A 23,931-nucleotide genomic window follows, 5' to 3' on the forward strand; every position below is an offset into this window, starting at 1 on the left:
CATTGCATAATCATATCTAACATTTTGCTAACACTAGACTCTGTGTCCTTTCATTTCTATTCATATGCATGCTAACATGAGAGAATGAAAACGCAAGCATGTTCAAAAACATTTTATATTGACAATGTCTGATGAACTTTGGCCTGCCATTATTTTAACCTTGAACTTTGACCTGTAATTATTATATCAAATGAAAATCTAACTGTCACAGATTAATCTCTTGATTCAATGCAAGAAATAAAAACCTCAAAGCTACTATAAAATAGTACTTAAAACTGTATATTTTTCATTTTTTTTTAAAACCCTTCTCTTTCAACACGTCATTAAGAAACATCTTTTGCCAATCCAAACAAATCCCTTTTTTCCTTTGGAAATACGCCATATTATGCATTTAAATTGGCTTGTGAATGCTTTTTCATGTTGACCTAAAGGAACTGGGCTTTAAACTCGACGGGTTCATGTTCAGGTGAGGGTGACCCAGATCCTGGAGACGTACTGAGATCACAAATCTTCTCTTTTACTACTTTGCCCTTAAGCAATGCACTTAACCCAAGCGTGCTTCAGAGAAATTGTTCCTGCCATTAGCATGGTTTGGATGAAATGCATCTGTGAAATGGCAAAAACACAGATAAACACTGACTATTCATGTATGTAAGTTACAGAAACAGTGACATTTTCAGTGCAGGTCCCCTAAGCTGAGCTACAACAAAAAGCAGAATGTGATTTTGTGAAACAATGAAATCCTCTATGAATTTCAGAGCCGGAGAGACTAATCTGTGCACATCGCCTGCCAAAACATGTCTCCTTCAGTCTGATATCACCAAACAATCACGCAAGGTCCTCTGTCAAACACAAGGTCAGTGGAAACCGGATCCTGTGTGCGTGCGTCTACAAAGGTCCAATGTTTACGAGGACAATTGTATCTTTCCCTAAGCAGCGAGTTCCTGTCATCTAGAGTCCCTATAAGCGTTCTGATGAGTTGGCTCCTCAGGTTTTTCTGTAAGGCGACTGGCATCTATCCAGAGTACCTGCGCGACAGTTTCAGCATTCAGTGGAATAGAATCAGACAGAAAGTGCAGGGCGACGAGTCCTGCCCAGCGGACCAAGCTTATGAATTGTGAATGGGAAAAACTAGCAACTGTGCCAAGAAGAACAAAGGGCATCTGAGGACAGTCACTCACAGCCCGGACTATCTAATGTATAGTGAGTATCAGGGACTAACACACTTAAAAACAGCCAAGCTACTAACTACATCTCTCAATATTGGGACAGCAGTGCAAATGTGCACACAAAGTGCTGTTTTTGTAGTAACTATATTTTGGAGGTAATTGTGCTAAGCTAACTGTTGTATTTATTCTACACTGTTTTATCTAAGGACCGAGAAAGCTAATCAAATGAGATTGGATAGATTTTGTCCAATACATCTTTTCCACAGTAAAATAAATACAGAAAAATGATACTGTTAGGGTTAGGGTTAGGGTTAGGTTATATAAATTAGGTCTGTTTGAGTGTTATTGCATAAATTCAGTTGAAGTTAAATGTATTTATATATAGTACAGTATCATATTTAAGCAATAAAACAAACAGTCCATTCAAATGTCTGAGGTTGGTACGTTTTTTTTAAAAGTCTATGAAAAATACAATAAAAGCAATAAAATACACAAAAAGGGGAAATATTATTACAATTTTAAATAACTGTATAACTTGTATATATATTAAGATTTGTAGAATTTATTTCTGTGATGGAAAGCTGAATTGTCAGCATACAAATTTCAGTGTCACATGATCCTTCAGAAATCATTCTAATATGATGATTTTCTGCATAAGAAACATTTCTGATTATTATCATCATAAATTAACCCTTTTTGTAATCCATGTTGTTTTAAAAAAAAGCTTTAGAAAAAAATATCATGCATTCATGCTTTACTGGAATATATATATATATATATATATATATATATATATATATATATATATATATATATATATGAACATTCAACTATTGATGAATTAGATGTCTTGCACTTCAAAGATTTTTTTTATTAAAGCTGCTGTAGTTACAACTATGTTTGCCATTTTAATAAAACAACGAACCCTCCAATAATTATTAATTTTAAAATTATTTTGCAATATGTCAAAAAGTCAAAATTTCATTGGCTCTTAAAAAAAAGTAGCTTGTTGTTTATAGTGTCACCAACAATGAAAATGAGATTCAAAACACACTAAATAATGGAAATGAGATTCAAAAACACACAGTAAACAATTTAAATGGGAGCACACACACACACAAACACGAACACACACACACATAATAAATCCAGCAGCACTCGCAAAATATTTTAATAAGAAAAATCTCAAAAAGTGATCTGGCAATGGATGTAGAAGAGTGTAATTTGGAAAACTGTAGAGACTCGTAGAGAGTAAATACAGTAAATGGCAATTCGGGAGAAAGTTGCTCAGCTCATCTCATTGTTTGCGACTCTGAATGCGGCTCCTACCATTCAATGCACCCACCGTGAATGTTTAACATATGAATGGGGAACTTTTATGCCCTATGAAGACCATACGCTTGCTGATAAAATGGCTGACAAAGCTCATCCCATAGTCAAAATAGTGACAGATAGCACATTGCTTTTAGAGCACACTTTCCAGAATGCACAACATAGTATTTTAGAGGGGGATGATTTGAATGCCTATTGTGATTTCTTTTTTAAGATCCCTCAATCATGGAACACATTCTCTGCTTACAAAAATGGAAATTAATGTTAATGTGTTCTAAAATGGGGGGAAGAAAAGGTAGAAAGAAAAGGGTTGACCTTTTTCCCAATTTTAGATACATTCATTTGAGCGAAACGGTGAATGGCTGCTGGCCCTGTGATAGAAACCAAAGTCTTCCTACAAACCTGCAAGAGAGAAACAGAGGGAGGGAAAAAAAATGACAAATATGCGCCCTACAAAAAGAACAGATTGGATCAACGGCTGGTGGGAAGGGAGGAAGGCAAACCTTTTCACCAGGTCCTTGAAATACAAGCTGCAGGAAGCTAGAACATTTTGGTGGACTTCAAACTCTTTGCCTTCAACTATAATTTTCAGGTCTGTAAACTCTTTCTCTCTGCGCTGCTGGTTCAGCTCCTTCAACATCTCTGTAGAACAAAGAAGAAACAGACAATGCCAAACACGTGTTTAGAATTCAGCTTTTTTTGGAACAGATGCATCAACAAAAGCAGACAGTGGCAAATATCACCACAGTGGCATAGATCAAATCAGAATTTATTCGGCATCGAATAAAAATGCAACACTTTATGGACACATTAGAAGCAGAATAAACAATTCACATTAGACATCAAGCAGAAATGATTCAGATTAGAAGATGCAAACACACAATGCCATATTTCACAGCTTTAGAAAGAATAAAAATAGGAACTGACTGACCTATATGAGCAAGAATAAGTGTGCACAATACTGGCAAAAATTAAAAATACATTTTCTGCCCAAACCATTGATTTATTATCATATTCCTTGGGGTACATTGGCTTTTTTTTAACAATACTAGATAGAAAAACCGTATTGTCTGTATTTTAGGACAAGGAGAACTACACAGCAGAAATGATGATTAATGTGTGTCAAAAACCTAACTAGATCATTCTTTGTAATTTATAAATATATTACATTTTCTATTCAACAACCTGGATGCATGATTTTTTTAAATTCTCTTTGTGAATTATAAGAAAGGAAAACAAATGTGATGTTGAAAACTTGATTTTAAATACATCCGTATGGTATTTCGTTCCAAATAAATGCAGTTTCTATTCACTGCAAACACTGGCGCTGAGAGTTTAAGACCATAAAATCATAATATCAGCAAAACAGGCCAGAAACCAACAGAAAGCTTCAAAGAGAGAGACAAACCTCAGCAGACACGGTGCAAAACACTTTCAATTCATCAATGCATTCAATTCCTTAAAAAATACCTGTGCTCTCTGATCTTCATTAACCAAAAACAAAAGAAAAGTTTGTTTGAAATCAAGCAAGGGGGAAACACTGCACTGATAAAAAAGCAGCAATTGAAAATAAAAAAATAAAGTGTAAAACGTTTATACAGATCAAGTGCAAAACATATATAGAGTATATAGAGATTTGCTAGTAAAATCAGATGAATATTCCTGCAGATCTGGTTGACATGTTTACCAGAATCATGGGAATATTCACGCACAATCAAGCAGCAGATGTAAACAGACAGATACCGAGGCAGAAGTCCTATAGGATCTATAAAGCGATTCTGACGAGCGGACCTCGCAAAGCATCTCCAACAGAGAGCCAGCGTAAGGTCAATGCTTCAGACAGCCATCTTGTCTCTTTATGCAACAGCAGCTTTCTGTTTCGCAATCCGTGACAGCTACAACATATTTCAGCTGTTACAATTCAAAAATATTCCTCGTTTTGACACACTGTATTGACAACACGTTACACAAGTCCTTATGCAATGTGTTATTGTGATTCACCATCGGCTAATTCATGCCACTTCCCCAGCACCGTCGACTGTTTATTTCCACAGCCTAATGGTCCAAATCTGTGAATTTTCATGAATAACGGCTCATACTGAGTGAATGTGTCTCTTGGTTGATTTTACAGCCGATACAAGCCGTTTGTTTGATCTGGCAAAGCGAGAACTTAGTCAAAGTACATCATGTAGTCAAGATTTGGGAACAAAGGCATGTGGAGACGTTCTGTGAATACAGAAAATTACCTCAGTTTTCATCCTAGCGTTTCTGATATAGACCGTGAAGACAGCTAGCATCAATTTAAACAATTTAAAGCATTTTTACCAAACAAAGCCATGTTCTACAGTTTATGGACATAATATCATTTATATCTGTTAACTATCTGAATCACTCATAAAATCGCAAGACAACTGTGAAGATCCGACTGCAGGGAGAAGCGAATCAAATTATTAGAAACAATGCACTATTTCAGAAATCAATTTGATCTGCAGCGCTAAAGCAAATGGAACAGCATTGTAAACACATCACCGAAATGAACAACTACATTAACGCAGCGCGCGCACACACACACACACACACACACACACACACACACACACACACACACACACACAGAACGATAATGAGAGCCTTGAGCCACAGCGGCCACTTCAGCTTTAGAAAACCAAACACAATGAATCTCAGGGCCGTCTAAAATTACACTGAAATGACAAAGAAAGCAGCTGATTTACTGACGCTCCAACACTGAGGCCTGGTTGTTTACGGTTCAGAATGAATCAATAGGCTAAATAATAAATAAATAAATAAAAATATTTAAAAAATTTAAATGTGTTAAATGGAATTTTAATTGCCAAAAAGCTTTTAAAAGCCCACAGTATATTACAGTCTGAATTATAGTTGACATGCAACACATTTCATAATATGAAGCCATTCTGAAATTTACAAATTTCTTGGGATTTATCGAACAATTTAAGCTATTTACTAAATGCATAAATACACAAATATAAATGCAATTTTTATGTGCATATATATATATATATATATATATATATATATATATATATATATATATATATATATATATATATATATATATATTATACACAGATTGCAATACAATATTTCTAATAAAATAGTTTTTTTTATATAAATGCACATATTGTGTATGTGTGTGTGTATATATATATATATATATATACTACAGATTACAATACAATACTTATGATTCACAAAATTGATTTTTTTGTTTTACAAATTCAAAAAAAAAAAAACTGTTGTGCTATCAAACACACAAAAAAATAGATTTAGAGATAGAACCATTATTAATTTTTTTTTTATAAAACAGTTGTTTACGGTTAAACTGAATTGATGAACAAAGAAAAAACAGCTAAATGGACTTTGCATCACTTAAAAGCTATTTAAAAACCCATAATATTTTACTGTGTGAATTATATATGACATTTAATTTCATTTTAATTTAATTTAAACATGCAAAACATTTCATGATATAAAAATCTAAAGTATTTTCTAAAGTTTTCTAAAATCTAAAGTTGCAAATGTATTTATTGGACAATTTAAGCAATAAACAATGCTAAAACAATGTAAAACAGCAAAAGTATAAATGTAACAATATTCAGAAAGAAATATCATTATTAAAATGTAATTAATAGCTGGATTTTGTGTGCATTAAAATAAACACAAAATAGTTTTTTATTAAGCTACAAACATAGATTATGTATTATGAAAAGCAGTGCTAAAACCGTCCTCTGCTAATTAGCAATGCCGAACTGACAGCTGTTCTTTGATTAGAATTAAAAAATATATATATTTGAATAATGTAAATGCATGTGCTCCATATAACACAAGTTTTATTTTAGAAGATGTATGTGTGTGTATATATGGGGATTGCAATAGAAATGCGCGTTAAATGACATGGCTTTCACATCCAATCTCCAGCTCTGCACATGACACCCAATTCACCGAAGAACGACGGTGAAAGAGCTCGACAGGACCACCTAGAGTTGTCAGTAAACAATGGTTCACCCGCAAGGTCGCTGGACGCGGCAGAAAAGCTGATGGAAAAGCTAATTATACGGTGCGGCTCTCCGTGGAACAGCGATCATTAGCACTGGCCACCAAACATCCCATGGCAGGTGAATTCTGAGCCCCTCTGCCCAACCTGAGAGGCACACTGAGGTAGTGGAGATGATTATATGTGATTCGATGGTTTGAACACACGCTGGAAATTACAGAGTGTGTTGTGCATGTAATGGGAAAATAATTGGCTGTCTTGCAGAAAATGGTGCAACAGTAACCTACTTTCTTTGTCGGTGCTGAACTAATGCTAAAATCTCCATTCTGAAGGTGTGTGTCTCCTGTAGCATGCGGCGGTCATGTGGAGGGAGGAGGAAACTAATGGAGCACGAAAAACAAAGTCTCATGAATGTATAGGGTTCATGGTCAGGCATGTCTCGCTCGCAGGTCATCAGCCGTGCTGCTCTCACCTCTCACCTGATTGGCCTCTCAGTGGACTTAAACAGCCAATCAGCAGGTTTCAGTCCATTAACCACAAATAAACAGAGAAAGTTCAATAATCCAATAATGCACTGTGGAGAAAAACACAGACTCTGGGATGCCTGTCTGTTCACTGCTTTGATAAATACACCACAATTGTTTTGAAAGAAAATATCAAACTAAAACAGATGATGATCATAATAATGATAAAAGATTATTTTGCATCTATAAAAGTATTCATAAAATAAGTATTTATATAAAAAAAGTTTATTAGTTTCCACAAAAAAGAAACGAATTAATAATGATAAGACTATTATTAATTATTCTTCTTCCATTTCTTATTATGTATTTATTTATTTGAATTATTTTATTTGTCTGACTTATAAATTAACGCTGGCACTAAGTTATTAATAACGGTTATTATTATCAGTGTTGAAAAAAGTATTTACTGCATGCATTTTTTTTTTTGGAAAACATTGATGAACAAAAAGAACAGTAATTATATTAAATTAAAATCTCAAATGTTTTTAATGTTACTTTTGATCAATGTGCATCAATGCTAAAAAAAAAAAAATATTCATAAAATACATATTCATAACAAATGCTAGGGTAACATGGTTTCCACAAAAATAGTAATCGGCGAAAATGTTAATAATATGTTTTTCACATTTAATCCACAATCCACATTTCATTTCTAGATGTTTATTAATTTCTTCAGTACTCCAGATGCTTATAAAGTATGCAAAATGTATTTTTTATATAGAAAAAAGCTAAAATATGAATAAAACTACACTGAAAGAAAAATATTAATTATTATTTTATTTTTTTAATTAGAAAATCAATTGCATTCATTTCATAATACACACATTTAAAAGTATTTTTATGTGCTAAATAAATCTTTGACCTGTGATCTGATATAATAAGTGCAGCAAATAATTCAGTTTGGAAATGGTAAGGTCAAAACAAAGATCTAGAACTTAATACGTCTCCAAAACAAAATGGATAACATTGATTTTGTCTGTGATTAATTTTTAGAAATGCAGAGAGCACAGAATGTTTTGTATTAGAAGAAGAGGTCCTCGAAGTCTTTCTTTTCAGGCTTTAAGAGTCCAGCATGTGAGAGTGGACTAACTGCAAGGCCGAGACGGGAGAGAGAGCTTACTGTACATGCAACAGCTTCACGGACACAAAGACTCACACAGAGCCGCTTCAATTCAATTCAACTAGACCATGAATGGACGAGATGAAAGGGGGAAATAATATAATGGCCATTTAAGTGCATTGGAAAGACGGACATGAAATGGCCCTACAACAACCTTTCGATGAGTTTTTCAGATGCATTATTGAGCTATTCTAAGGTTCACTGGGCAGCTCATGTTTTCCAAAATGGCAACTGCTAAACACGTGGATTGACTCGTTACATCGGTAAAGCGGACCGATCCAAGCCTCCCTGTGGGGGTGTGTGTAAGGAGGATAAAAAGTATGTAAAAAAAAAGCAATAGCTAAACATTTATTCCTGTTATCCACGGTGTAGTAGGGCATGTCAGAGCCATTTCTATGGCAGCTACTGAGGGAGTGAATAAAAAAAATGACATCCAATCAGAAGCCAGTAAAGTGTGTCACCATTACAAATAAGACAAAAACAACAACATTTGGGGAAGAGTCCATTTGCGAATGCAAGGGAGGGGAGGACGATTCATGAAGCACTGCAGAACAATCCTACTGAAAGCAAGCCTGGAGAAACTATCTGTCATTTATTTTTAGATGTAACCTCATGATGATTTTCTGTTGAATATAACATCAGTAAAATATCTGTGATTTTCTTTTGAATATAACATTAGTAAAATATCTATCATTATTTTTGCACATAACATTGGTAAAATTTTAATGTAATGTAAAGTGTAAAGATTTTTAACATATTTGCTGTTTTATTAAGCGTATATTGTATATTAACTAAATGATCAGTAAATGCGTAAAGCTAAGATTCAAAGATAAAATTAAATTAAATTAATGCTCTAAACATGGTGATAATTGCTGGTTTTAACTTAATGTAAAATTTGATTAAAAAAAACTAAATAATAAAATAAAATATTATATTATATAATATAAAGTAAAAATTTAATAAAATAAAATGCAAACATGTTAATGCTCTACATTAATGTTAAATTAAGTAGTTTTAACTTACTCAGTTAAAAATTTACTTGGAAAAAACAACAGAAAATAAAATAATATAATACAAACTTAAAAACAAGTAAATGCTCTTTAACATGTTAAACTGACATTCCTAGTTTTAACTTACTCAATGTAAAATGTAATTAGAGAAATACCAAAATAAAATAAAATAAAATAACCTGATGATAGATAGATTTGAAAATCCCTATTTGTTTTTTCCTTCTTCTTTCAGCTTTGAATAGCAGCAGATTCCAGCAGCTCCGTGGATTACTCCTGTTTCTTTCCAGTTGACTATCCAGGGACATGTTACCAGCGATTCTGAGGCAGTGAATCTGTGCTGTATGCCTCACTGGACAAATGATCCTTGGCCTCGTCTTATACAGGAGGAGATGCCTGTCAGGAGTCTGTGCTCTCGTCTCCAAAACCCAGAGTCCAAGACCAGCACAGTGTCACTTCAAGCTACATACTGACACACACACACACACACACACACGCACACACAGATGGCCTTACAAAAACAGAACTGTGGTGGCAAAAGCCACCAATAAAATCCATCCAGGTTACTGTGGCAGCAGCAGGGTTGTCAGTTCGAGTTCAAAGATCACGATTTGATTTACTATCTGACTCACAGAGCTGTGATGTGAAATATATTCCCTGACCGCTCAGAATAATGACAAACTCCTTCTACAGCCATGGACATAATAAATATATATACTCTGCTAAAATCCAGTATATAAAATACATGAACCAGGACTCCTAGCTGAACTCTAACCACATTTTATTACGTTTCGTCTTCACAGATATATAGAAGCACTCAACATACTTAAGTCAAATATTATCTAGTCAACCGATATTAAAAGAAGAAGAATCTCTGAGATTGGAAAAGTACTGAAACCACAAATGCAAGAGGCCTGATGGGTAATTTAAAGCGTTTCTGCAATCTCGTTTGGATTCAACTCATTGAAATGGGGTTATTTCCATCAGTCACAGCTGATCTGCTTTTCCTGCTGGATTAAACTTTATAGATTGTGACAAAACACAGTTAGTGATGACTGTTAATTTATATATAAAGTGTTACAGTCAGGGCCATTACATTCTATTTATTCCATACTAGTCTATTTAGCAAAAAAACTATAATAATTATAAAAATTAATTATATAGACAGATATTATTTTATAAATTAATACAAATAAATGTTCACCCCCGAATAACATTACAAATATTTAATTAATATATTAAAATAAAATTAAGTAGCAATCCATCTTTTTTTGTTCGTTTTTTTTTAAATGGTTAATTCCACAGTCTTCGGCACTTCCTAACATGAGCAACATAAGCAAGCCCAAGTTTTCTCCATCATCAAAAAAGTGAGAAATGTCATTACCATCACTCCCAAAGATCATCCTCTCCAATGACAGAAAAATCCACTACAATGTTGATCAAGGCTCTTTACTCCAGGATAGGTGATAAATGTTTAAACATAGATGAAGCAGTTTGAAGAAGTTTTCAAAAATAGGAAAACTACTATAAAAATCCTTTTACACAAGCAAAAAACATGCATTTAATCATATGTCAAAAGAAGCTTAATAATGTAAGTGAATCGAGAATGAACGGATTAGCTTGCAAATGTGAAGTTGTGTGACATGAGAACTCCAAATAAAACATCTTAAAGTGTGCAGATATTTCTCATTAGTGCTCTTGGCCCTCTTTTGGTTGAGCACCCTGTAAATTAAAAATAAACTGGTTTACAAGGCAATGCTATGTTCCAATACAGATTCATCTTGGTTGAGGGAGAGGCTAATCGTGACGAAAATTCATAATTGACAAGCAAAGCATGGACACACACACACACACACACACACACACACACACACTCGAGCACAAGCAAATGCATTTATCTGACTAATTCAGGAACTCATTAACTGAATTAATCGCAGCAATTAGCTCATGGAATAAGCAATTATTTTCGGCACATGGCCACAACTTACCAATGTACACACACACACACACACACAGAGACCCAGATCAGTTTAAAGTGTTAAATCATATTTGATGGGCTGGTCCTTAGGTTCAATGTTGAATATGTTTGCATCTCGGTTCAGAACAAAGCAGTAGGAGTACAGTATGCTAATTCTCTCTCAATCCTTTTTCCTTCCCTTGTTGCTGAAAAAAAAATATATATATATAATCCACCGACACATTATGCTTTGGAAGAAACCACTTGCGTTTCTTGTGTACTTGTCACATTATGCCAGAAAGGAAGTTTAAAAAAATAAATATATAAAAAAATGTAAACAATAAAAACGGCATGCTTGCCAGAACATCAGCACCTCCCTTCAATTTAGTCACTTTCAAATGTCTCCAGAAAAGGTTTATGGAGACAATAGATTAAAAAAAAACAACAACAACGTAGAATCCTATTTTCAGCCAAGCATTTATTCTAAATTTAATAAATAAAATGATTTTGAACACTGCATGTTTTTTTTTTTTTTTTTTTTTTTTATTCAAAGCATTTTCCTCAGTTAATGTCAATTCTGGTGCAGGGATATTGTGCGATTATTTTACAAAAATGTCCACCAAATGTTTCAAACGTTTCTATCATTTACATTGATTTAAAGTTTGATCCAAAATGTGAATTAACCACCAAAATTCAGCAATATTTTAAACTAGTTTTCTACAGCATATGATGTTTTAAATGTGTTTACCTACTGTAAATATTTTTCAAAACAAAACTATAGTGCTGTCAAATTATAATGTTAATTTAGGGCAATTAACCAAACATATCAAAAGGAAACAGTAGTTTTTAACTTTACACAATATATTACATTTGTTATACATAAAACAACAAAAAACAACATAACATAACCAATAATGTAAAACAGTGCAGTATAGAGAGTAAAATAGAAGACCAAATTAAAAAAGCTAGGTCTATTTGGATTATTTTAATCTCATGATCTCAAAATTCAGTCAAAAAAAGAGCCAGGATTGCAAGATATAAACTCAGAATGAATATATAAAGATATAAACCGGTAAATATATAAAGTAATATAATATACAGTTATTTATGTAGTTATTTTTAACCCCATAACAGAAACAAGTCACCATACAGTAACAGTTTTTCACTGTTACAAACAAACAAACAATTAATAAAAATAAAGGCAATTTCAAATAAATGCATATATGCATGGAGAAATATTTAAGCATTTTTTTTTTAGATCTAGAAAAGAATCATATGTATATATTTACATACATGTAATTATTGTCTATTAAAAAAATAAAAAAATAAAACATTAAATTTTCAATCAACATTTTCAGCAAGTGGCACAGATATCAAGATCTCATGCCAGTGCTTAATTTGAACTCCATTAAATCTCAGAGAACAACTGTGTGTTGTGAAATCATTTACTGGTGACCCCTGGGTCTGCCCAAAACAAAACCTGCTTTGGAGATCAGCGCGATTGAAACCGTGGCGCTTCTAATTACTTCTAATCTTGCTCTCACAATTGAATCTTATTGCTTTGCAACAATAGAGCAATAGAGAAATAAATAAATATATCATTCTCATAATTTCTAATAAAGATATTAGATTAGCATTTTAGGGGAATGCTCAACATATTCTTTTGACCATTTTACAGCTACAGCCTGCTTACACTTTATTCATATGGAGGAAAATCGAAGACATCCATATGAACTACAACCTTTTCAAAACCCTTGGGCTCCCACATAATACTACAAATATACTGAATATATTCTATATCCACTGCACTGTACTGCATGAGTCACACTCAGATGTGTGTGTGAGAGCGCATACACCACAAAGGATCAGATAAGAAAGTATTTGCAATATTAACAGTGAACAGTATTTTGAGATGATATCTGAGAACTACATTTTAAGATCATGTCTTTTATTGAATCATATCTGCTAACAGTAATGGACACGTTTGGATCATTCTGACCCCACACAGGATTTTCTTTTCCCTGAAAATACTGTTTAATATGACCAAATTTTACAAATGTATTACTAAATTTACCAAACTTACTGGCATCGATCACACAATCTTTTGGTAATAATATATATATATATATATATATATATATATATATATATATATATATATATATATTATAATTTTTGTACTTTTCTACCTCAATAACTTGTGGCTTACAATTAAAAAAAGACGAGCCTAAAACAATGCTTAAAAATGTCTCATTATATTATGTTATTAACTAATACTGGATTCAATCTTTTTAGCAGTATTTTCTTTCACTTTAGAAAATTTTAGAACAGGTTTTGTGTTCCTTTTCAGAGCTGATTGATCAAATGTCTCACTGATTTTTTGAGACCTCCGTTTTTTTAGTGAAATGATCAGAAAATAACACTTTTCGGTCAAAAACGGAGGTGTTTGGCTCTGATCAATGAGGACTGCAATCAACCAGTTTCAAAAAGAAATACAAAACGTGTCCTAATTGAAAGAAAATATGATTTTGCAACAATATAGCATAATGAGAGATTTACAAGCAACTTTTAAAATGACTGTAAACAACAAATTAGGCAAACGATACTCAGCATAGCACAAGAGTACTGAAATGACACAACACATCACATGGTCTGAATAAAACAAATGCAAAACAGCCGTGCCTTAAAATATAGAGAATCCTTTTAAATCCGTCACACCATCATGTCCATTTACTACATGAGTTATTTTATTACGCTTTAGCCAACAAGAATTTGGAATCTGCACATCGTTGCCTTTCATTTCATGTACTGTTACACATCATAGAGCTCACTACAAACATAGTGCTGACTCCAGCGTCTGCATCATAAAATATGTCCAAGCAAGCATATTTCACACCTATGCTTTGCCTTATTTCAACAGATGCATTCAAATTGAGCAATGATAATGCCGGGAAAATGCTTTCTGTCCATGTTTCTGAGAAGCGCCATGCTTTAGCGGCCAGGGAATTTGCTTTGCACAGTTACCGGAGAAGCCACAACAAAAATAGTTATTATCTGAACGTGTTCACTGTAGCCGCACTACTAATGAACCGCCAGTGATGGCAATTATGGATTATCTTTGAAAAGCACAAGGGGATCAATTTATTTCTACCGTGCGGGTGTAAAAGCTCTACAATGTTTGAGCCTAGTACCAATACAAAACATTTCATGCTGCGGAAATATGTATATTTAAGCAATAAAGCATGATATTTTTTTCCAACATGTATTTTAGCAGGTGTGGAGCCCATGCTAGTCGCTTTACAAACACAACGTGAACGATCATGAAAGATTTCCACTGCTATTGAACTGCGTACATCATGCAAAGCTTTTCTAAACTATGGAATGACAGATTGAAGTCTTCATGCATGTGCTATAAGTGAACATGTGTGAGTTATACTTGCATTACTCTGCCATTCGCTTGCCTTTGTTTCTCGATCCCTAATTACGTGTGCTCTCATTAGTGGAGAAATGCACGCGTCATTGGCACTGTGTGTACCAGCATCTGCTCCTGTTACAGACAGATTCTTCCATAATATATTGCACACTATTATATACCCAGATCATCCCTGTTATGCAGTTTCATGAACCCATCATACGTATCTGAATATCCTCAATTATAGATGAAAGATGGAAATCACATTAGTTCGTTTCTTACACACTGTCAGAAACACAGAAGAGAATTTGAATTGATTTGGTTTGAGCAGATCTTGTCACTTTTGCTTTTTGTCTAACAGGCTAAAATCGGTAAACCAATATTTCATTATACATTTTCTAGTATCTTTTTGTAATCGGAAAGTTTCAAACAAAATGACATCAGGGTGGGTAAAGACAGGATTTTCATTTTTGGGTGAACTGTCCCTTTAAGGAACTGCAGATGATTGCAACCAACTCGAAGTTAAAATAAACACCTTAGTGACAATCACACATAACAATTTTACAACTGGGCTCTTGTTAGTTAAACAATTAAACAGCATTTAAAGCAACATTTGCAAGAAAACATTTCATTTGAAAATTTTCATAAAGACAAAACAAAATAAAGAAGCAACTGGAACATTGCTTTAATGAACAGGTTTTTTTTTTTATGTTACAATTTCGTGCAGCACCCGAGGACATGACAATAATGACACTATCTGCTCACACCAACTTGAAATTCACTTCTATAGTACAGTATGTTCACCTAACAGTCATAAAGAAACTTACTAACATTATTTCCATTTCCAGAAAGTGACAATTTCCAGCAGGAAAACAACAAAAATTAACTCAGAGTATTAGGGTTTGTGTTAGTCCATGGATTTGACAGGAGCTCATTACGGACTGCAGGAATATGAATGCTTATTCTCACAATTCTGACTTAATTCTTTTTTTACCGTGAGATATTAAATCAGACTTGCAATATACGTATAACTGTCCAAAATGTGAGATATAAATTTACAGTTCTGCAAAGAAAAGTCAGAATAATGAGAAATAAAGTCAGAATTGTGAGAGAAAAAAAAAGTTTTAAATGTTTTTATTAAATGATAGGGAATGTATATAGAATTCTGAAAAAAAAGCCAGAATTGCAAGATTTAAGCTAAAATTTGTGATATATTAATTGTGAAAATCATCTGAATCATGTGTTTATATCTCACAATTCTGACATTTATTCTCAGAATCGCTAGAAATAAAGTCTACATTTTAAGAATAATTACAATTCTGAGATAAAAAGTCACAATTACTTATGATTTGGGATTTCATGAATCAGTACACTAAGTTGAACCATTAAAAAAAGATCAAAATAATGAATAAATCCCTTCGGGCAGACACCCTCATGTCAGCTAACTCTTTAACTCTTTCTCTTCATCCTGTGAGGTTCCACTCTATTCATTTTCTTGTCATTGTCTAAATAAGAAATACAGTGAAAGTCTAAGGTAAGTTAAACCTTACAGCAATTATTGCCTAAAAATTCAGCACAAACATTTTCAATACTTTTAATGTAACAGCAGTGAGCGAACCCTTATCCACATACACACATCTAACCTCAGCCAATTACAACTCCCTGACAAAACACCTCCTGCTCACCTTACACCTCCATCAAATCGATTAGGACACAAACAGTCTACAGTATGTGTGCTGGGAATCCCTTGAAGTGATTGTGTTTCAGCGCACGAGGCTGTCCTGAATATCTGCTGCTGTATAATGAGCGGTGCAGCCCATCCTCCATCTCCACACTGTACTTCCTCCAAGACTTCCTGCTGAGAAGGGGGCGGGTTCACCCGCTGGCTTCCGTCTGCACCCCGATGTGAGCGCTCCCACAGGAAGGAGAGGCCTGATTTGATTGGTTACAAAAAACGTCCTCGGTGCATATGCAAACGAGACCGCTCTGATTGCGAGCCGCAGTCTGAATGTCACTTCGTCTCCTGGTGAGAATGAAAGGAACTAGTTTGGCATCAATTTTCTCTGACCTCGATTCTTACCCTTCTGATAATGAGACTGTGAGGGCTGGACACACGTCAGCGGCACTCAAGTGTGAACTTTTTAAAAAAGCCGTCTGATGCAACCGAGAGCAGAGGTTGGTTTGGGAAAGGTGGTTTCACGCCCAAATGTCACAGGAAAACCTCGGCTCTTGTTTTCCAGAGGCTAATCTCATCAAGTCCCCTGTCAGACGTCTCATCGGCTAAGCACCCTGCTTAAAACAGCTCTTTAAATAAATGATGGGCATGACCGGTTTCAGAAATACAGAGTACAATGAAATACGTATATATACATAAATATACCAATCTTTATATAAAAAAGCAGAAATATAATACTTTGTCATCATAATTATTAGAAAGTTTTATAAAAGAAAATATAACAAATAAAAAAAATATATAAAGTGTGCATACGTATATTACTCAAGACCTTTTACATTACATTAATTGCCGTTAATAAAAATGTTTCATTAATTAATCATTAATTAAATTTAATTACATGTATTTTTTACATTAATTCTTTTATGTTTGTGAAAAAAACCTCTCACCAAAACTGCATTTATTATATCAAAAATACAGTAAAAACATTAATGCTGCAAAATATTACCATTTAAATGAACTGTTTTCTATTTTATTTTATTATTTATTTATCCATGTGATGCAAAGCGGAATTTTTAGCAATATTTTATTCCAGTTTTCAGTGTCACAAAATCCTTCTGAAATCATTCTAATACGCTGATTTAGTTCCAGGAAAACATAAATAAATAGATAAATAAATATAAATTTTCATTAACGTAAAAGCTCATCCTTCCTTAATAAGCTGCATGATTTGAGCTCTCATCGTTCACAAACAGTTAATACTTCAGGTTAGAATTTTACAAACGTAAACACCAAAATTAAATATTAAATCTCCAAAAAGTAAAACCTTTTAACAATAAATGATATCGGGTCTTTATTATGTGATTTAATTATACACTTAAAGGTGCAACAATAAGAAAAATGTTACAATGATTTACAAGAGCACAAAGCAGACTATAAAGTGTTTTATAAAACATCAAGACAATGAATGAAAGACAAACAAACAGAGAAGGAGAAAGATAAAGATAAAGAGAAGAGAAAGAAAGAAAGCAAATCTGAGAGGAGTTGGTGACAGTTTGTGGACATGCCGTGAGAGAGAGCGGCTGCAGTTTCCCGGCCACGGCTCCGTGTCTCGGAGCGAACCTGTCAGGCGACGCGGAGTGTTATCTTGAAAGGCGAGTGATTAATGAAGGCACGGCAGAGTTTGGGAACGGAGGAGGCGGTCGGCGAATGATCAATCTTAATGAGCTCTCCTGCCGACTGCATATTAACTGCAGGGGACGTAATGTATGGCTCACAGAGGGCTGCTCCCTTCTTAAGAAACATAACAGGAAGAGGCTCACACCAACCTCCACTCCAGCTCCAAATACATCTCAATGGATGATGGCAAAATAATGATCTAGCGTTGACTCTTTGCTCCTCAGACATGCTCGCATTTACACCTGCTTTCAGAAATTAGGATAACAAGCAGCCGGATTATTGGAGGATTTGGCGTGGGCTCGTCTTTGTTCTTTATTCTAGAAACTATAATACACAACCGGGATGAGTCCGCACGTAATCCTCCCATAATCCACTTTATGTACTCCTGTTTGAGATAGCAAATGGACTACTTTCATCAAAAGAGATGATTTAGGAAGGCACAATAGTCCAAAGTCATGCCCACAACAATGGTAACTACTGAAATAAATACAGCAAATTATATGTACTGTATGTTATCTTTGGTGAAGCTTCCCAGCAAGCTTCTCTCATTTCTGTCGTCGTTTACTCGCCTAAATAGCTTCTGTTCAGCTAGTCTAGTACTAAACCAACACTAACCAGCATATGTGGCCTTTTCAGCATATATTTTCTACGCTACAGTCAAATGTTTTTGAAAGAAGTCTTTTATGCTCACCAAAGCTGCATTTATCTCATTAAAAATGGAGTGAAAATTGAGAAATATTTTTACAATTTAAAATAACTGTCGTCTACGGAGCACTGCACATGACACACAGGAAACAATATAATGTTAAATCGTGTGCACGATTTACTAATTCGTTCCCTCAATGTACTAAAACGTGCATATGATTACTATAGCATTCCCTCGATTTACTATTGCGTTCACTCGATTATAAATTGCGCAAGATTTACTAATTTGTTACCTCGATTTACGATTTCGCAAATCGAGCGAACGCAATAGTAATCGTGTGCACGTTTTAGTAAACTGAGGGAACGAATAAGTAAATCGTGCGCACAATTTATTTATTTTTTCTTGCATGTCATGTGAGACAATATATTGTAAAATGTAACTTTTCCTGTGATGAAATGCTAATTTTCAGCATCATTACTCCAGTCTTCAATGTCACATCCTTCTAATACGACCATTTGCTGATCAAGAAAGATTTCTTATCATTATCACTTATCATTATTATGTTGAAAACTGTGTACTGCTTTATATTTTTGTGGAAACAGTTGATTAAAATAGAAAGTTCAAATGATCAACATTGAACTGAAATAGAAATCATGTGCAACAATGTGAAAGTCTTTACTGTGACATTTCAGCATGTGTCCTTGCTGAACAACAACAACAAAAAAATTCTTCTTCAAAAAGAAAATCCTACAAATTTTATATATTAAAAATTATTAATTATAAATTAATTATATATATATATATATTAATTAATTAATAATAAATTAATTATATATTTGACTTAATTTCATTTAAAAATTACATTTAATTCATTTCTGATGACATTATTAATATGTAAGATTATCATAATAAAACTTTATTAAACGTTTATTTTATTTGATCATTTAAAAACACAATGTTAACACAAATTACACAGTATAACCTCACGCCCAAATTCACTGTAACACCATCTTCGAAACACACTCGTGAGCAAAATATTTCAGGCTGTTTGACTTTCCATTAAAGCTCATTAAAAACTTCTTCATTTTAGCCTTCACATGAAATCTTTGCTAATAAATTCTGATATGGATACACCGAGCACAGTCTCCACCAGCAGACGGCACAGAAACCACAATTAACCCTCTCATCTTCATTCCACCTTTTACCGATGTTGATCAGGGAAGTAAATAGCATCCACTCCTTCCTCCATCCAAATGCAATGCAATAAAGATGTATGACTTTTCATTGCGTATACAGAGTCATTTTTAAGGTTTAGCAAACGGACGTTGAATGCATAATTGATCTTTTTTGCTAAATTAATAACGTGAGCACAGACCCCCATAAACATCATATGCTAACCCAATGCCAAAGGAGTAACAGCACCACTAGATAATCACAAACCAGATATTTTCCTTCCATTGACAGATAGCAAAATGTCAAAATTGCTTCCTGCATTCAACAGTCAGACTAGTCCCAAACACTGCACTTTTAAACAACCCGCTCGGCATTCACAAACAGGTGCAACATTTAAATGTGATAAATATGAATGTTTTCCCATCATGACACGCCGGCAAGATGTGTCCGCAATCAAACATACAACCCATTCAATCTTTTTGGAGGGAAATCTGAATAACGATGCAGCCACAACTGAGGTCTTCACATTTTAAAGAGCACATTCATCCTGCTAAACACCACGGGTTTGCTGGAAAAGGCTTCCGGATCCCATGAATAGCAATAAATGTTATTGAAGCTGATTGCAGCAGCAGTATTTCGCTGTACTGTCACACAGATTTACTAGTGCAGTCAACCAACATGCAAACATACAAAACTACAGCAATTGGGGAAGTCCAATCTGGCCTGTGGAATGATATGAGAGAAAAATATGCCTTGAATATGTCTTAATTTGCCGTCGCATTTTAAAGTTGGCATCTTAAAGCGGTAGGACCTTTTCTTGTAATTTCACACACCGTTCAGCACAAATTCACCTGGCTCTGTGTGTGTGACATCATGACAACAGATTAAGGAAAATTATTAGGGGTAAAAAGAGAAGTACACACAAGTGCTTCCGCTGTATGATTATTAGATACTGTCACACACCTGGACTCATTTAGTGTTTTTTCCCCAGTACCCAGTTTCTGTCTTCCGTGTTTAGTTTGATTAGTTCCCAGGTGTGTCTATTATCTTCCTCATGTGTTCCATGTCCCTGTTAATTTAATGATTCCATCCACCTGTGTTTCCCCAATTATCCTTTGTACTTAAGCCTTGTCCTTTCAGTTCTGTTTTGTCGGGTCTTCATTCATCACTTGCTACTTACGTGTGTCTACCTCTGTGCTCCATGTTGGATATCCCCTGTGTTGTTTATATTAAAAACCTTATTCCGTTTATCCTCGACTCCGTATTCCTTCAGGCAGCGTAAAACCGTGACAGAAGACCCGACCTAAAGGAGAAAATAGAAAACTGCGTGTTCTTCCCTCCGTTTTGCTTTTGTTTTTTCACAGTCTTTTCGTTTCTTAGTGTCTATGGATCCCCTCTATCGTCCCGAATTCCTCATCCTCCTGCTGAAGCAGGAAGGACGTTCTCTCGAGGACCATACCAGACAGTTTTCCTTATTAGCTAATGCCACCAGCTACCCGGACGGCGCGCTCTGCACCTTCTACAACACCAGCCTGAACTCCAAATGCAGAGCGTTGTCGTCCGAAGATGGTCCTCGAGAGGATTTCGCCGCATACGTGGAGTGGACTCTGGCGAGAAATGGGTCACCTCTCACCGTCTGCCCCATAGAGGACCTCGCCAGCCCCACTCCCGACCCAGAGACCAGCCAGCCACCATCACGCCGCACGGAGCCAGAGCCCACCGCAGCCGCAGAGCCCGAGCCATCCACTGACAGGGAGCCGGAACTCGAGAGCGCGACTGACCAGGTGTGTGAGCCGGCAACACCGTGCATCGTGGGAGTCCTCGTGGAGATCGAGGGCGTGGAGGAAAGCCCTGCCCACACTCCTGCGACTGAGGGTGAGCTATATGCAGTCTCTGAAAGTCATATGGAGCAAGTTCTGGATCTGATGGACTGGTCTACGGAGGTAATCCCTAATATTCCTGTTTCCCCGCTGGTTCCGTCCAGCCCTGATTCCCCTGTATACCCTCTCAGTCTCCCACTCCTACCTCCTCCAGTCATTTCCTCTGCTCCATTTCCGCTGGTTCCGCCCAGCCCTGAGTTTTCTGTTTCTCCGCTGGTTACGCCCAGCCCTGAGTTTTCTGTTTCTCCGCTGGTTACGCCCAGCCCTGAGTTTTCTGTTTCTCCGCTGGTTACGCCCAGCCCTGAGTTTTCTGTTTCTCCGCTGGTTACGCCCAGCCCTGAGTTTTCTGTTTCTCCGCTGGTTACGCCCAGCTCTGAATCTTCTGTTTCTCCGCTGGTTCCGCCCAGCCCTGAGTTTTCTGTTTCTCCGCTGGTTCCGCTCAGCTCTGAATCTTCTGTGTCTCCGCTGGTTCCGCCCAGCTCTGAATTTTCTGTGTCTCCGCTGGTTCCGCCCAGCTCTGAATCTTCTGTGTCTCCGCTGGTTCCGCCCAGCTCTGAATCTTCTGTGTCTCCGCTGGTTCCGCCCAGCTCTGAATCTTCTGTGTCTCCGCTGGTTCCGCCCAGCTCTGAATCTTCTGTGTCTCCGCTGGTTCCGCCCAGCTCTGAATCTTCTGTGTCTCCGCTGGTTCCGCCCAGCTCTGAATTTTCTGTGTCTCCGCTGGTTCCGCCCAGCCATGATTTTTCTGTTTCACCGCTGGTTCCGCCCAGCCCTGAATCTTCTGTGTTTCCTGTATTCCCTCCCAGCCTCCCTCTCCCGCCTCCTCCCAAACCTGCTGGTCCCTCTACTCCTCTTTCGCTGGTTCCGTCCAGTCCTGATCCTCCTGTCCTTCCTCCCATCCTTCTCCTCTCTCCTCCTCCTAGACCAGCCAGTTCCTCGTCATCCCTGCTGGTGCCAGTCAGTCCCGCAGCTCACCCTCAGTCCGCGCCATCGGGGCGCGGTGGTTCGCCGCTGGACTGCCAGTCTCCAGCTCCGCCTTGGCGTGTTAAGGCCCTGTCTCCGCCTCCAGCCTCCGAGCCCTGGACTCCTCCTCGGTCCTTCGACCCAGCGGCTCCGCCTTGGCTCTTAGCTCCCTCGTCTCCACCGTGGCCTGTCATCCCACCTGCTCCACCGGGCTCCCTCGTCCCTCCGGCTCCACCTTGGTCAGTCGTCGACCATCCGCCGCCTCGGGACTCCACTCCTCTGGTTCCACCTCGTCACTCCATCCCTCCGGCTCTGTCAGGCTCCTCCTTCCCTCCGGTTCCACCTCCATCCTCGGTCACTCCGGCTCCACAGCGGTCTGCCAGGACCCCGCCTCTGCCTTGGTCGCCTGAGCCTTCAGCTCCACCTAGGCCCTCCGGATCCTCGACGTCACCCTGGCTCTGCGGCTGTGCTGCTCCATCTTGGGCTCCTCACCCACCGGTGCAGTCTCCGCCTGTCGGCCCCCTGGTGTCGTCGACCCCTCCTTCACCATGGCTCCTCCCGCCGTCGACTCCACCTTGGATCTCCGTCTTGGCTGGTCTCTGGTGGACCATCTGGCTCCTCCTGCTCCTGTCTCCTCCCTGGCTCCTTCCTCCGTCGTCTCCTCCCTGGCTCCTCCTTCTGTGGTCCCTGTCTGCTGGCCCCCTCCTGGGAGTCCGTCCTACACCGGAACCTCCTCCCAAGTTCCCACCCACGCCTCCCTCTGTTGTTTCTACGGTGCGAGGACGCACCTACCGGGAGGGGGAGTACTGTCACACACCTGGACTCATTTAGTGTTTTTTCCCCAGTACCCAGTTTCTGTCTTCCGTGTTTAGTTTGATTAGTTCCCAGGTGTGTCTATTATCTTCCTCATGTGTTCCATGTCCCTGTTAATTTAATGATTCCATCCACCTGTGTTTCCCCAATTATCCTTTGTACTTAAGCCTTGTCCTTTCAGTTCTGTTTTGTCGGGTCTTCATTCATCACTTGCTACTTACGTGTGTCTACCTCTGTGCTCCATGTTGGATATCCCCTGTGTTGTTTATATTAAAAACCTTATTCCGTTTATCCTCGACTCCGTATTCCTTCAGGCAGCGTAAAACCGTGACAGATACTGTATGATAGGCCAGTATTATTACTACCTGACTAAGTCTGACTCTCAAGTAGGCCTATAATAAAATGATCACATTTTGTGATAATATTCAGCTTTCATAGGCTTCTTCACAATATTATTATATACATTTTATTTGATTTTTTATTAATGGTATTTTTTTTTGTTACACACAAAACTCAAAAGCAGTGAGCTGGGCTCTCTTTTTCTTGTCAAAAT

The 23,931-nt window shown here is 36.8% G+C and overlaps 1 protein-coding gene across 1 annotated transcript in view; it reads right to left on the reverse strand.

The window, feature by feature from the left end:
• LOC113076289 (kelch-like protein 29) overlaps positions 1-23,931 on the reverse strand; it is a 115,528-nt gene that overhangs the window by 70,998 nt on the left and 20,599 nt on the right. The window contains exon 4 of the mRNA XM_026248950.1: positions 3,005-3,143. Within this exon, the coding sequence (XP_026104735.1) occupies positions 3,005-3,143 (139 nt within the window). The remainder of the gene's footprint in view (positions 1-3,004; positions 3,144-23,931) is intronic.

This window comes from Carassius auratus, unplaced genomic scaffold, assembly GCF_003368295.1.
Source record: "Carassius auratus strain Wakin unplaced genomic scaffold, ASM336829v1 scaf_tig00019657, whole genome shotgun sequence".
NCBI lineage: Eukaryota > Metazoa > Chordata > Actinopteri > Cypriniformes > Cyprinidae > Carassius > Carassius auratus.